The sequence below is a fragment of the Piliocolobus tephrosceles genome, chromosome 13, assembly GCF_002776525.5.
Source record: "Piliocolobus tephrosceles isolate RC106 chromosome 13, ASM277652v3, whole genome shotgun sequence".
In the NCBI taxonomy this organism is placed as follows: domain Eukaryota; kingdom Metazoa; phylum Chordata; class Mammalia; order Primates; family Cercopithecidae; genus Piliocolobus; species Piliocolobus tephrosceles.
Genome location: NC_045446.1, coordinates 20,848,927 through 20,865,041, shown reverse-complemented (window position 1 = coordinate 20,865,041; position 16,115 = coordinate 20,848,927). Strand labels below are relative to the sequence as shown.

At 39.2% G+C, this 16,115-nt stretch overlaps 1 protein-coding gene across 1 annotated transcript in view; it reads left to right on the top strand.

Moving 5' to 3' along the window:
* HSD17B12 (hydroxysteroid 17-beta dehydrogenase 12) overlaps positions 1-15,713 on the top strand; it is a 167,831-nt gene extending 152,118 nt beyond the window's left edge. The window contains exons 10-11 of the mRNA XM_023215816.3: positions 13,825-13,974; positions 14,254-15,713. Coding sequence (XP_023071584.1) covers positions 13,825-13,974; positions 14,254-14,358 — 255 coding nt within the window. The 3' untranslated portion in view covers positions 14,359-15,713. The remainder of the gene's footprint in view (positions 1-13,824; positions 13,975-14,253) is intronic.
* The last annotated feature ends 402 nt before the right edge of the window (positions 15,714-16,115 follow it).

The following is a 16,115-nucleotide window of genomic DNA, read 5'->3' as shown; positions in this document are numbered from 1 at the left end:
TCTTCCTTTTCAAGGCTGAATAAAATGCCATTGTATATAGACCACATTTTGCTTATCCATTTACCTGTCAATGGGCATCTGGGTTGTTTCCACCTGTTGGGTATTGTAAATAATGCTAATATGAGCATGGGTGTACAAATACCTCTTGCAAACTCTGTTTTCAATTCTTTTGTATATGTATACAGAAGTGGAATTGCTGAGTCATATGGTAATTGTTTTAAATTTTTTCAAGAACTTTGCCATTTTCCATGTCAGCTGCACCAGTTTACACTTCCACTGGCAGTGTGCAGGGTTCCAGTTTCTCCACGTCTTCACCAACACTTGTTATTTTCTATTTTGTTTGTTTTTTGTAATAGACATCATAACGGATATGAAGTGGTATCTCATTGTGGTTTTGATTTGTTTTTCCCTGAAGATTAGTGATATTGAGCATTTTTTCATGAGCTTATTTGGTCATTTGCATATCACCTATGAAGAAATGTCTATTCCAGTCCTTTGCCTAAGTTTAATAAAATCATGTTGTTTGGTTTCTTGTCATTGTGTTGTAGGAATGATCTATATATTCTGGATGTTGTCCCCTTATTAGATACACGATTTGCAAAGATTTTCTCCCACTTCATGAGTTGCCATTTTATTTTGACTTTAGTCTGCATAATGCCTTTTTATTCACAAAAGTTTTTAATTTTGATGTAGTCCAGTTTATCTGTTTCTTTCTTTTGTTGCTGGTGCTTTTGGTGTCAAATCCAAGAAATGCTTGCCAAATCCAGTGTCGTGAAGCTTTCCCCCTGTTTTCCTGTAAGAGTTTTCTAGTTCTAGTTCTTTGATCCATTTTGAGTTAATTTTTACATACTTTTGAGTTTATTATGTAGCTAGCAGATACAATGCTGTGAAAATACAAAATATGAGAGAAAGTAAATATAGGAGTTTTAATGGGTAGCAATTTCAAATTAGCCATTCTTCAATTGAAATAAATAATATTTCTGTGCTCAGGCACTTTTAAAAAATGTCTTGGGAGAAGTTGCGATTTGTACCTCTTTCCTGCTCCTGCCCATCAGCTACCCCACCTCTATGCATGTCTGGTGTTTACTGTGGCTTTCGTTCCTGTGAGGCAAGTATTTCACTTTTTGTACCCTGAAGCCCCAAATGATCGATCAAAATAATAATAGTGAATATTTGAGTGGATACTTTTCAGGTACAGTGCTAAACACTTTTATATGTATCATTTCACTGTGTCTCATAACAATCCCATATGATGGTGTGATGATGACTATTATTATTTTTGATTGCAGAAATTGGGGCTTAGAGAGGGTAAGCCACTTGCCCATGTTGAACTGGTACTCAAATCTGAGTCTATTTGGCACTAAAGCCTTTGTTCTTAAACACTAGACTACTTGCTGCAGGCCTGTAGGTCAGCATTGAATACTTTCTGGATCCATCTGTGCTCAGGGAGTGATGGAACCAGAAGGTGGTTGGTTGGTTAGTTCCATTTCCTCCTTTATGCCTGTAGACCATCAAGATGGGCCTAAATGTCATGTAGATGTAGCTTCTAAACCTTTTTATTGAATAGATACTGGTGGGAGCTAAATCACCTACTGTGAGATAGAATGGTAATGAGAGGAAGCAGGGATGACTGTTTCCTCATCTTCCAAGATCAACTAAGAGCCTGCTTCCTCTAAACCCCGACCTGAGCTTTCATCCTAAGGAACCTTAGATGTCATAGCCACATGGCGTTATTTCCGACTTGCAGCTTCCCATATGTATAGGTTTCATTCAGAAGGACATGTTTTCTAGAATCCTGGATTTTATACAAAATTACCGTACTCTCTTTTTCCTCTTTCCTTGACACCAGTCGTTTTAATGTTAGTAACGCCAATGTTCTGTGTAGAATATGTTGTATTTTAGTGACAAGGAAACCAGTAAAACATTCGTGAGAAGCTATTACATTCCATGAGAAGGTATTCATGGGAAGGTATCACATGCCATCCAATGGTATACCATTTTCTTTCTGATGAATCTAATTGTAATCACGCTATTAACTGAATAGTTTGTAAACACCTATTGTGACTAGGCAGGAATCCTAAAATGGTCCGTTGGTGATTGACCTATAAGCAGAGTGACCAGAAGCTGTAAGAAGCAGGCCTAACCAAAAGCGCCAAAGGGCTGAGAGAAAGATTTCCAGGGCAGGCAAACTGTGGCCCAAGCCTTAAGAGAGGGACAGGGGCCATAGGGCTCAGGTGCAAATGGGGCTGGGAGAAGATATGGTGAGTAGAACTGGAGAGGAGTTGGGGAAGGGATGCCAACAGAGGAGCCAGTCATGGGCATTTCAGAGGGCAGAGCATGTACTAGACACTGGGATGTCCACTCTGGCCTGAACGTGGGGGAGGACGATGGAGTGGCAAGAAAGGAGATGGCCTTGTGGAGTTCAAATTTAATCCTAAACCCTATGGGCAGCCACTGGAGGACTAGGAAGGAAAGCAACATTATCTGATTTGTATTTTAATAAGATCACCCAGGAAACATGTGTGGGCTGGAGTACAAGGCAGAATCAGCTGATAAATACTCCTAGTCCAAAAAATTTGTGAGCATAAAACACCACCAAAGAAAAGCCAATCATTTTTAACTCTGAGCTTCATTTAGACTACTTTTTTTTTTTTGCCCCTTTGATCAGAATTAATAAGAGATTCTCTTTCTATTCTACTTCAGCATTCTGATGTATTCACACAGAATGACGACTGTGCCTTCCCTCACAAACATTTGAGTCTTTATTTTTTCATCAGATTAATTCAGAGTTTAAACCTTGAATGAATTCATATGACAAAACACAATGACGGCTGAAATGACAGTTTATAATTCATTATTAGAGAAAAACAAAAGTTTATAAAAATAAAATATTTCAGAAGACAAATGCTAATGTGTTTTTACAGTAGCTTCTAGTCCCACCAGATTACTAGGTGGGAAATCTGGAGAAAAGATCTTTGAGGGAAACAAGTTGTGAGAATGTGAGAGGAGACAGTCTTGCTGGTGGCACTTGTTTGTGGTAAACGGGAGACCTGCCTTTTCCATGGCATCACAGAAAACTCTGGTTGTGCATGAAATTTCAGCCTGTTTATCAGAATGACTTCTAGACTAATGCTATGTGGCTATGTTTCCGTTTTTTTTCTAATCCTTGCAAAGAATGCTATCTTTTTAGGTCTACCTCCATGTGAATGTACATCGGATCGCTCTTTTGGGGAAGGAAGAGGGTATATTGTTGAAATTCTAGATTGTTTCATATTACTTCTTAATAGTTTTCTTTTGCATTTCTCTCCCCATCTTTCCTTCAACTTTAACTTCTTTCCCATAATTTTATAAGATCATTTAAAATTGCCTTCAAGAATTCAGATTTGCCATTGTATAATCATTTCCTGGAAATGCAAAAACACAATAACAACAACAAGTGATGTAAATGCCCTGGAGGTGAATGATGGGCCTGAGAGACTATTTGATTTTGAACAGAGGATGAGAAGCACATTCTCAAGGAAAGCTTATATCATAAGTGTAGTCTATTGATGAGGACTGTTTGTTCTCATTACCTTATAATTAAAGTCCAGTCATAAAAGAAAGACACTTGTGTCTTTCAAAAGATAAAATTATTATAAGCAATTTGACTGGCTAGGTAGTGGGCCCCAGCCCTGGGCTTCTTCTGTCTACCCTGTACTGACTACCAGTTAATACTGAGCAAGCAGGAAGTAGCTAAGACTAAGACTAAATCCTAAAACTGTACCTCTTGAACTCTTACTCTGCAAAATTTTCATAAGCCTTCTGGTTTAAAAAAATTATTTGGAAATAATTTCAAGTCTACAGAAAAGTTACAAGAATAAAAATAGTGCAGACAAAACTCTGATACCCTTTGCTTAGATTTACGTACTGTTAACATTTTACCACATTTGTTTTATTGTTGGAGAATAAGTGCAAACATTATGGTCCTTCAATTCTAAACTCTTGAGTGTGTACTTCTGAAAAATAAGTTGTTTGTTTGTTTGTTGTTTGAAGACAGGTTCTCACTCTGTCACCCAGGCTGGAGTGTAGTGGAGCTATCACAGCTCACTAGAGCCTTGACCTCCCAGGCTCAACTGATCCTCCCACCTCAGCCTCCTGAGTGGCTAGGATCCCAGGCACATGCCACCAAGCCTAGCATTTTTTGTTGACACAGGGTCTCACTTTGTCACCCAGGCTGGTCTCAAACTCCTGAGCTCAAGTGATTCTCCTGCCTTGGCTTCCCAAAGTGCTGAGATTCCAGGTGTGAGCCACCACACCCAACCAGAATAAGGATATTCTCGTATATAACCACAATACCCCTATCAACTCAGATTTAACAGTGATACAATAATTTTTTCTAATGTATTATTTGTGCCCAATTTTTGGTCTTATAATATTCTTCATCCTGTCCTCTTCCTTCACTAAAGAATGAAATCTACGATCAGGTGTTATATTTAGTTGTCCTGTCTCTTTTCTTTCCTTTAACCTGGGGTATATCTAAAACCTTTAGGTTTTATGACAGTGACTTTTTTAAGAGTACAGTATTCCTCCTTTTTAATTATACATTCCTCATTTGGGGTTTCTTTGATGCTTCCTTAGAGAAACCCAAAGTGAGATTCGGGTTATGCTTTCCCAGCCAAAATATCACATATGTATGTGATATTGTGTCCTCAGGGCCTCATGTGGGGAGACACACAAGATCCATCCGCTCTTCATTGGTGGCGATGTTTCTGACCCCCCACTCCAGGTGTTACCCAACTCCTCTGCCATATAATTACCATTATTTCCCTTGCATTAAGAAGCAATCTGTGGGGAGACCTAAAACCGTGCAAATATTTTGGCCCTTATCAAAATTTCCCCTAGATATAGCATCAGTGATGTTTCTTCACAAACCTGCCTCATAAAGGGATTTTTGATGCTAAAGAATCCCTGAAGCCCTGCCTGGATATTTCATCATTTCAAGATGAAAAGTCACAGCTAAAGCATGGTCACAGTGTCCTCAGTCCAGGCTGTGGTTTTATGAAAACTGCATTGGTCATCAGCGTGCCTAGAGGCAGAGAAGAAAGGACACTGAGCTTGGAGTCGGTGGAACAAGGTTTGAGTTCTGCCTTCAACACCCGGTGATCATCTGACCTACAGAAAGTTGCTTCATTACTTTACACCTTAATTTCCCCTTCTGGCAAGTGGGATAAATGATGTGAGATAAAAACACTCCAAGCTGGGAAATGATATATAAGGGTGAAGAAGAGAGGAAAGAGACTTATATTTATTGGATATCTGCAATATGCCCATGTTTTCACCTCCTTTGTTTTCGCATTTTACACAGATATTAACCTAGTCCCATTTTACAAATAGGAAACAGGATCAACAGGAGTCCCGTGCTGGGCGCGAGGGCTCACATGTGTAATCCCAGCACTTTGGGAGGCTGAGGCAGGTGGATCACTTGAAGTCAGGAGTTCAAGGCCAGCCTGGCCAACATGATGAAACCCATCTCTCCTAAAAAAAAAAAAAAAATTAGCCAGGTGTGGTGGTGCGTGCCTATAAACCCAGCTACTCTAGGGGGCTGAGGTACAAAAATTGCTTTAACCTGGGAGGCAGAGGTTGCTGTGAGCCAAGATCGCACCCCTACACTCTAGCCTGGGCAACAGAACAAGACTTTGTCTCAAAAAAATGAAAATAAAGAGGAGTCTTGAAACTTGCTTAAGGTCAGTTTAGTTTATCAAACAGCTCGTGCCTGCTTTTACCAGGTCGTTGGCTAGACATCTAGGAAACAAAGGTAAATAAGACCCAGTCTCTGTCCTGAAGGCACACACAGAGAAAAAACAGGTACTTAAACACATACCCACAGTAAGTCCAAAACTAGAGGTATATATCATGTTCCACATGTCTTCAGTCAGGAAATATTTAGAAAGCACCGAATGATTATTCGGCAAAAGACACAGAGCCTCTGCTGTGGTTGAATTTACATTTATCGGGAGGGAGACAGACATTAAACAAATCCACGAATAAGACAATTGTATAGAGTGATATGTTGTCAAGAAGAAACTAAAAAAGAGTGATATGTTCAAAAACATGGAGAAGTGTAGAGAATGTACCAATCTTGGTGTGAGTAACTCCATCTGCAAAGAGGTGTTGCTCTGCGCCATGCAGTTTCCTTCCTTTGACCTGGGAGGCCGGGTCTCTGGAAATGCTCTTAACAAGGAGGTCATCCACCAAGGGACACCATCCCTTGAGGTTTTCTTTACCAGAAGAAAGGTGGGGATGCAGATAGAAACCATCGAAACCCAGAGAACTTTCAGCTGCCCTGAAAATGAAGTGGACTTTTTCATTCTTAAAAGGAGATTAAAAAAGAATACTCCATTTGCATTTGAATTTATTGTCCTGAAGAAATCCTCTAGGGGCTACGCACTGTGGCTCACACCTGTAATCCCAGCATTTTGGGAGGCCAAGGCAGAAGGGTCGCTTGAACCCAGGAGTTTAAGACCAGCCTGGGTAACATAGTGAGACACCATCTCTACAAAAAGTAGAAAAAAATTAGCCGGGCATGGTGGTGCATGCCTGTGGTCCCAGCCATTCAGAAAGCTGAGACTGAAGAATCACTTGAGCCCAGGAGGTTGAAGGTGCGGTGAGCTGTGATGGTGTCACTGCACTTCTGCCCAGGTGATAGGTGGCAGAGCAAGACCCTGTCTCATCAAAAAAAAAAAAAAAAGAGACAAAAAGGAAATCCCCTGGGCTCCATTTCCTTGTTACTACCTTCCAGTGCCTTTGTCTTGGTGATGAGAGTTGGTGGTTTAGTTAATTCAGGTAAAAATGTAGTTTTTAATCAGAATAGACTAGATTTGCATTAATCCATGAAATTCAGAAAACAAATAGGACAAATTGAGATGAGCGAAAACAAAATTTAAGAATTTTTTAATGAAAGAAGATATTCCTCCTTTGTATTTTTGTTACAGTATTTTATTGCTTAGAGTATTCTTATAGTTCTATTGGGCTTCAAATAACTAGAAAGCTAAATATTGAGAAATGGCTACCGGGATTACAAATGTAAGTCTCCATCCTTTCTTCCTGTTAATTGCCAATGACTATGAAAGGAGTTAATAGAGTGTATCTTTTGTGCATATGGAGTCTACATAGGGAGAGTTATAAAGCAATACAAAGATTCTCACTGGAAATGTTCATGTATGGCCAACTACACCAGTTTTGAAAAATGACTTAAGAATAGTAAAATTAGTCCTGTTGGGATCATTGAACTCAGATCCCTTCCAACCAGCTGAATCTTGATTTTTTTCAGTGATAATGTCCTTTTTTCTTGGCCATTTACAACAGTGTTGTACCACAAGACCTACAAGCTTAAGAGGTCCCTCCAAACCATTACATGTGTGTCCAGGAGAACTAAGATATTCAGTTGGTTACCTCAACAGTCAGATATTCTCCATGGAAAGTGGCATTCTTATATGTCTTATTCGATATAAAAAGTCAGCCAAGTTCTTCTTTCTAAATTCATTCTAAAAATATAGATATTGGAAAACTTAGAAAATAATTGCCAATACATACTAGAGTTCAAATCCCACACTCTTTAACTGATAATATTTTATTTAATTCTCATGATAGTATAATAAGGAAGATTCTATAGCCTCTAATTAAGAGGAAGAAACTAAGGCTCAGTCATTGAGTGAAACTAAGGCTCAACTCATTAGTTGTGAGTGTCAAGATCACACAACTAGTAAGTGGTCAAGCTGGAATTTGAATCCAAGTTGGTCTGATTTTAACCAATGCTGATTTTTTTTTTCCTGTTAACCCTACCACCTCTGTTTTCACATCCCAAACTTAATCCTTTTGGAAATCCTTGCAACATACCCACGATTTGACTACTTCTCATGACCTCCACTGCTACCACTATCTGAGCCACCATCATAGCTTGTCCTGGACATTTTGCAGTATCTTACTATCTGGCCTTCCTACACCCATTGTGGTTTAACAGCCCCTACAGTCTACTTATAGCAGCCAGAGTGATCTCTTTAAAATAAAATCCAGCTGGGCACAGTGGCTCACACCTGTCATCCCAACACTTTGGGAGGCTGAGACGTATGGATTGCTTGGGCTCACTGAGTTCAAGACCAGTCTGGGCAACATGGTGAAACCCTGTCTCTACAAAAAATACAAACATTAGCCAGGCATGGTGGTGTGTGCCTGTGGTCCTTGCTACTTGGGTGGCTGAGGTGGGACGATGGCTTGAGCCCAGGAGGTGGAGGTTGCAGTGAGCCGAGATTGCACCACTGCACTCCAGCCTGGGTGACGGAGTGAGACTGTCTCAGAAACAAAGAAAAAAAAATCCAGTTACTTCACTGCTATGCTAAAACTTCTCCCATGGCTTCTCATCTCTTTCACAATGAAACCATGAGTTCTTATGACCCTCAATGTTCTGATTTCAAACTTCCACGTTATCATGTCCCCTCACCGCCTTCCTACTTCCGTGGCCTCCTTGCAGTTCTGGAAATACCTTGAGGACACCTTCACTTCAGGGCCTTGCACTTGTTCCTTCAGTCTCAAAGGCTCTTCACCCAGATATCCTTTTGGCCAACTCCGTCTCTTTGTTCAGATCTTTGGTTATAAGTCACCACATCAAAGGGGCCTTTCTTGAGAACCCATGTGCAGGCTCATCCTCTATCAGCTCTTTTACCCAGGTATTTTTTTCATCTTCCTTTTTTATCATCGCCTGCCAATACTGTACACCTTTTTATTATTATTATTTGTTTGTGGTCTATATCCCCCTACTGAAATGTAAGCTCTGTAAGATGAGGGACTCTGTTTTTATTCACAATGAATTTTATTCATTAAGATCCCATTGCCTAAAACATTGTTCTAGTAGGTGCTCAGGAAATAGTTTAGTGTTAAGTGAATGCCTTTTGTGAGATTACACTGTTTTTCTTTCTGTTCCTTGAATGTTAACATACAAATTCCACATCTTTGGAGGTAGGTTATTTACAAGATTATCAGCCAACATTTATCAAGGATCTTTGTGTAGAGTACCATATTTTGAACTCCTTCATTTTGGATTTTGATGCTAAGATTTATATGTATTGTTATTATAGGGCCTTTTTTCATTGCTGTGTAACCAGGGATCTCTGCACCATCAGAACGATTCCTTTTTCCTAAAATTTCTAGAAAGTCTAAGGGTTTCTGCCAAGTAGATAATCAAGGGCCTTTATATGGAAAAGCTAATTTCATGCTCTGCAAGTAAAGCAATACATACTCCAAAACTAGAATATAGGTGTATAATATAATTATTTAGGTTTTTGTATACCAGATCCTGAAATAGTAGATGAATACACAGATTTCAGGAAAAGAAGTTTTCCTAATATTCTTCATAGGAGCCCCAGGTTCTGCCTTAAGAGTGTGTGCTGGCTACACGGTTGAATTTAATGCTTAGTAAAGGCAGATGTGACACCATGTCTGAAATCTCATACTGTGCAAATACATTAGACCCTGGTGTCTTCTGGGTCTACATTTTCCCAAGTCATTGTCTTGTGATACTCTGGTCATTTTTCCATTGAAAAGCATGTTTAGTACACAGATGATGGCACCTGAAAGATGCCCTAACATGTTAAGTTCCAAGGTTCAATCCCTGATTTTTGAATATCTGCCATGCAGTTTCAGGCATCTTTCTTTCCACTACTCCAAGGCCATAAGCATTCCTCTTCTGAATCAAGCACCCCTGAAGTGTACTATAAAGTCCGGTTATCTAAGCAAGCTTCTCCAGTGGGTGAGAAAAAAGATACCAAGTTGTCGGGCCTGGGTGTGGTGGTTCACGCCTGTAATCCCAGCACTTTGGGAGGCCGAGGCAGGCGGATCACCTGAAGCCAGGAGTTCAAGACCAGCCTGACCAACATGGAGAAACCCCGTCTCTACTAAAGATACAAAATTAACTTGGTGTGATGGCAGGCCCCTGTAATCCCAGCTACTTGGGAGACTGAGGCAGGGGAATTGCTTGAACTAGAGAGGTGGAGGTTGCAGTGAACCGAGATGGCGCCATTGCACTTCAGCCTGGGTGACAGAGCGAGACTCCGTCTCAAAAAAAAAAAAAAAAAAAAAAAAAGATACCAAGTTGTCTCCAGTGATTTTATTTTATTTTTTATTTTTATTTTTTTAAATAGGCTAAGCAAGGAAGCATCAACAGCTTTGCTTTATGGCCTAATTAATTATTTGCCATTTGGGAATTCTAAATCTGAAGACCAGGGTACTTGCCCACATCTGCAGCTCTCAAGGTCAGGTTGTTTCTGAGCTGGCAGTATTTGTAATGGGAACTTGTTGAGCTTGAGCAACTTGAAAAATTTGTTCTGCCCACAGTTTCCTATAAAAGTATGAGTATCTTCTTGACCTGTTTCCCATAATGTTTTCCTGAGTAAGCAGGATAAATCAATTAATTATCACTTGTTGGGGTGTTTTCTTTCTTTCTTTTTTTTTTTTTTTTTCTTTTTTTTGAGACGGAGTCTCGCTCTGTCGCCCAAGCTAGAGTGCAGTGGTGTGATCTCCGCTCACTGCCAGCTCCGCCTCCCAGGTTCACGCCATTCTCCTGCCTCAGCCTCCTGAGTGGCTGGGACTACAGGCGCCCACCACCACACTCGGCTAATTTTTTGTATTTTTAGTAGAGACGGGGTTTCACTGTGTTAGTCAGGTTGGTCTCCTGACCTCATGATCCACCCGCCTCGGTCTCCCAAAGTGCTGCGATTACAGGTGTGAGATGCCACGCCCAGCCACTTTTTGGGCTTTATTTAACAGTTTAAGGGTGTACCTAGATGGCTTTTTGATATCTAAGATATTTCTTTACTTTCACATAACTTGGAATATTTATTTTTAAATCATTGGCAAGTAGCAGTAAGTATGCCTGTTTAGATGGATGGTCTTATATATGCTTCAGGATTTCTAAAATTTTGGCTCGAATGTTCATATTATCAACTTCTTGGTGTAATTAATTTTCTGGATCATAGCAGTAGTGGAAAGAGACCCCAGTACTCTTCTTCAGTGCTGTCCATAATGAAGTGTCTTTTGCCAACTCATTCAATAGATATTAATTGTGTCCCTGCTGTATACCAAGTACTGTTCTAAAGCATTAAAAATATAGTGGTGAATATGACCAAGTCTTCATGGAGTTTGTGTTCTAGAAATGGATACAGCCTGGTGAATGGATTCAGTTTTCTGTACCGTTTTGCCTCCCTCCTGCTACTCTTCACACATTTCCAGCATTTGAACCATCCTGAGCTATGCAGTTCCCTGAAAAACATCATGCTCTTCTGTGGCTCTGTTTCTTGGCTCCTGTTGTTCCCTTATTTGTTTACAATCAGGCAAATTCTTGCACTTCATTTAAGACTTAGCTCAAATGCTGTTTCATCTTTGAACCCTCCACTAGGCCATAACTGTTAACTGCCTTGATTTTAAACCATTGTGGAAATCAGTATCCTTTCTAGAAAAGAATTTACAATTTCTTAGCTGGAAAAACATAACCCAGCTTGGAATTCCTGAGTATGCGTCTCTTGTCCCCACCCCTTGATCTGGGGGTTCTCTAGACTCTCTGTGGCTTAGCTGCATGAAGAATTAACTTGTGGCACCACCAAGTGGTTCCGTCAGGCAGTGCAACTTAGTTCTCCTACAAGATCAAAGTAGTCCAATTTATACCATGTACCTATGAAGGGAGGGAAGAAGATGGCAGAGAGGATGGAAGAAAGGAACAAAGAATTATAATGCAATTGAGAAGTGTAATGATTAGACCATCTCTACCTCTAGAAGCTTAAAATCTTACAATACCTTTAGCAGGTTTGCGATCTATATTTGGGATTTTTTTTTTAAATCTTCACTATTTTGTGACCTTTAAACCTAACACATAGAAATGAGAAATGGTTTGCTTATGTTCCTTCATTATGTGAGACCAGAGTATTTGCATATACTATTTTTTTCCTTACTACTCAGCTTTACTCTGGGGAATAACCTTTTCTTTACTGACCCATTGTGAGAGCCTCACTGAACTCTGCATTTCCTACTCGGTCTGAGTCTGAGATCTCACCATAGTGTGTGCTCTCATAGACTATATCCTTGTGGCAAAATGGTTCTTAAAAGATTTGACAAAAAAAATTTTTTTTGCTAAGTGAGGGATAAATGTATAGTGATAATCCCAATCAACAAATTCTCAGAAATCAAAAGTTACCTAATCAAAGTTGGCTCGAATATTGAAGTACTTCAGTGAAATTAGTTTACTTAGTATGAGTTCATGCCTGCAGGGACAGGGAAACAGAAAGTTGGAGAGTGACAGCACTCCATCTGGGGTTGTTGATTCTAATGGGGAGGCTGAGGTTTCATCTAACCTGTCAAGGAGAGTGGGTTGCATTCCTTGACTTACACTTTGGAGTGGGAAAAATGCAAAGCACACATATACACAAAAACCCAGAGACACGAGACCACTCCTTCTAGGTCGCAGTATGAAGGAAATCCATAGAATGGAACAGATCTCAATTTGATTGAACTTTTAAGATTTTGACCACCATGTGTTAGAACCATTCCTTTTCTTTAATAGAAGTGTCATTGGGCCAGGTGTGGTAGCTCACACCTGTCATCCCAACACTTGGGGAGGCTGAGGTGGGAGGATCACATGAGCCCAGAAGTTTGAGACCAGCCTGGGCAACATGTTGAAACTTTTTCTCTACAAACAAATTTAAAATTAGCTGGGCATGGAGGTGCACGCCCGTGGTCCCAGCTACTCAGAAGGCTGAGACCGGAGGATCACTTGAGCCCAAGAGGTCAAGGCTGCAGTGAGCTATGATCGTGTCACCACACTCCAGCCTAAGCAATAAGCAAAACCCTGCCCAAACAAAAAAAAAAAAAAAAGAAAGAAAAGAAAAGAAAAAAAGAAAAGTATCATTGCAATGATACTTCACACATGTGAGACAAACAATACATTCACCCTTTGTTGAACTACCATGCCCAGGTTATTTCAAACTATGGAAGGACCTCTTGTATCATGACTCAGGACTTGTTATAACAGGGTTTCCTTACACTCTGTGTTGAATCACATCCAAAATGCAGAAAGCATAAGCAATAAAGAACTTAACATTATTGAAGTTCCTCTAAAGGTCATGTCCAGATTTGTCACCCCACACCCATCCAGTCAGGTGTCTTTTAGTTACTCAAACGGTTTCCATATTGTTAGACTGTGTTCCCTCTAAAAAAGAAGAAAAGGGGAGGTGGTTCTGTCTTTTATATCAATAAAATTCTTTATAAAACTCAGAAGTAGAATGGTGAGAAACTAGGGAAGAAAAGTAGTAACGCAAGGCTGAGAAAATAAGATGTCTGTTTTAGAAGGATCAAAGCTGATAGAACAAACTTAATTAGCCATGAATTATAGAGAAAGTTGGTATTATCCCGTTAGGAGAATAAAGTATCAAACATCTCCTACTTGGTGGTTCTGTCTCAATGTTCAGTTTACTAAGTGGAAAAAATATCCTATCCTGAATCTGTGCTATCTAGATTATTTAATGCTTTCCTTTCTAAAGGTTCAAAAAGGTAGATTTCTGCTTATTTTTAATACTTTCTCTGGTCTCAAACTCTGTTTTACTGAGAGATTGGTTTGTTACAATTTGTTTTATGGTATGATATGCTCTATCAAGTTGGCTTTAGATAGCCACTTCTCTTTTCTTCTCTCTCTGTAAAGATACAGATGTTTCTGCCACTAAGAGCAGTCAAGCACCACTGTACATTCTGAGTTCATGGCCTGACTAATCAATAGCATGTTTTCTGGGCTGGGTGTTACCTTTCTAGAGTGTCCTGCCATACTTCGTAGCTACAAAACTGGCTAAAATCCGAAAGCCAACTTTGGATAAACCCACTCCAGAGATGTTTGTGAAGTCTGCAATTAAAACAGTCGGCCTGCAATCCCGAACCAATGGATACCTGATCCATGTTCTTATGGTAGGTAGATTGTTTGAGTCGCAAATCAGTACTTTCTGGCTTGGGGTTTCTTTCCCATTGAGTTACAGGATAATATGTAATAGATTAGCATATATACATTGTCCAGCCATAGTAACAAGACATCTATGTCCTGTTATAATTATAATGGTTGTATACCCAAGAACTTTACAATCTACCTCTAAATAAAAACAACACTATAATAAAATGTTAAATCATATGCTTCAGTTTAGCCCAAATTGTAGGCTATAATTACATATGTCTTGCATTCTGTTTCCCTAGGGATGGATACTCTCAAACCTGCCTTCTTGGATTTATTTGAAAATAGTCATGAATATGAACAAGGCTACACGGGCTCACTATCTGAAGAAAGCCAAGAAGAACTAAGCATTGATAACTGCGTTGTAACTTGGCCAGATGCTCCAGCATATGCACGTTCACTGCAAGGCACCCTACTGATTTTGAAAATCTGAAGTTGTCATTTCAATAGTTATTAACGTGACTAAATGTTATCTTAACTAAGAGGAAAACAAGTTGCTTTTAGGGGTTTCTGACATACATTCTGGATACTACCAGAGGTAATTTTGAAGTTTAATATAAATGCTCATATCAAATGAATATAGAACTAATATTGTTGAGAACAGCTAATAAGAAGGAATACTATTATAGCAAATCACAGATAGACTCAAACATAAAACTCGGCAGTTTTATCTGCTTCAAAATGCCATTGATCATTATTCCTGTATTTTCTCTGAAGTTGATTATAAAAACCAATGTCCAGCTACTCTTTTGTGTTTGACACTTTGAAGAAATGGAGATTGATTTGATTTGTTTATAAGCAGGCACACTGCAATTTACAAAGATCTCTTTAAGGTTTTATAAAATTATCTTCCAGTTTGTACATTTATACAGAATTGTTCTTTATCAAGGGTAGCTAATGACGTGAAAGTAATTGTGAGATATGGAGTTATTTCTGACACATGAAACCCACCAAACTACGCTTTCTTATAATGCATATTTCTTCTCAGTTTAAATGTATGTAAATATCAAAGCTATATGGTATGATTTATAAAGATAAATGGGCCAAAGTGCACATTGAGACTGGCACCCATCTATGGGACCACTGAAACCCTGACCCAGAAAAGTGGCTTGCTTGGACACCCAGTCTTCTTTGTTTCTGCATTGAACCAATATTGATCACACATGTGACACAGGCTAGTCCTATAAAAGTAATGACTTCCTAAAAATGGCATTATAATTTTTAAATTGATACTCTGTAGGTAGGTGCTGATATAATTAGTTTTAATAAAACATGCTGTAACCAACAAAAATACATTTATTTGGTGATTGAAATTAAGGCCATATTTACAATGACTTAATATAAGGCTGACTTTTATCCTGCTTCATAACTTGTGTGGGGAACTCACCAAGAAAGAATTCAATACTGTGAAATATGCAACAAGAAGATTGGCCTTTACCTAGGCTGTGGTTCCTAAGCTCTGAGTTTTAAGCACCTGTAGATTTGTATTTTAAAAAGAAAAAATGGGGCCTTAGTTTCTGGCTTTTAATTTTGCCAGCTAAAGACATAAAACAAAAACAAACAAACAGAAACAAATAACCATCTGCTATCAGCATCATTATGTAAAAGAAAATATATTTTAGCCCCTAAAATTAGGAAGAATGTAATCTCAGAATAAAGATTGTCATTTAAATTGAATAAACATAGCTTTATGAAAAACACATTGTTTGCCCTTTTTTCCTCTCATTTTATTGTAGAAATGGTGACACCACAACGATGTGGGCAGTATTGTATCTGCTTTCACACGTTGGTTGGTTGGTTGGTTGGTGAGTTGGTTTTGGTGTAGTAGTCGGTAGTGGTGGTAGATAGAGGAGGGATTCGTTTGCAAGTATATAAAATACTTTTTCTTTTATCCCAGTTAGAAAATACTTGTAGGCTAAGCACAGTGGCTTACACCTGTAAACTCAATGCTTTGGGAGGCCAAGGCAGGAGGATTGCTTGAGCCCAGGAGTTCAAGCCCAGCCTGGGCAATATAGCAAGCTCTTGCCTCTACAAAAAAAAAAATTAAAACAAAAAATTAGCCAGGTGTGGTGGCACGCACCTGTAGTCCCAGCTACTTGGAAGG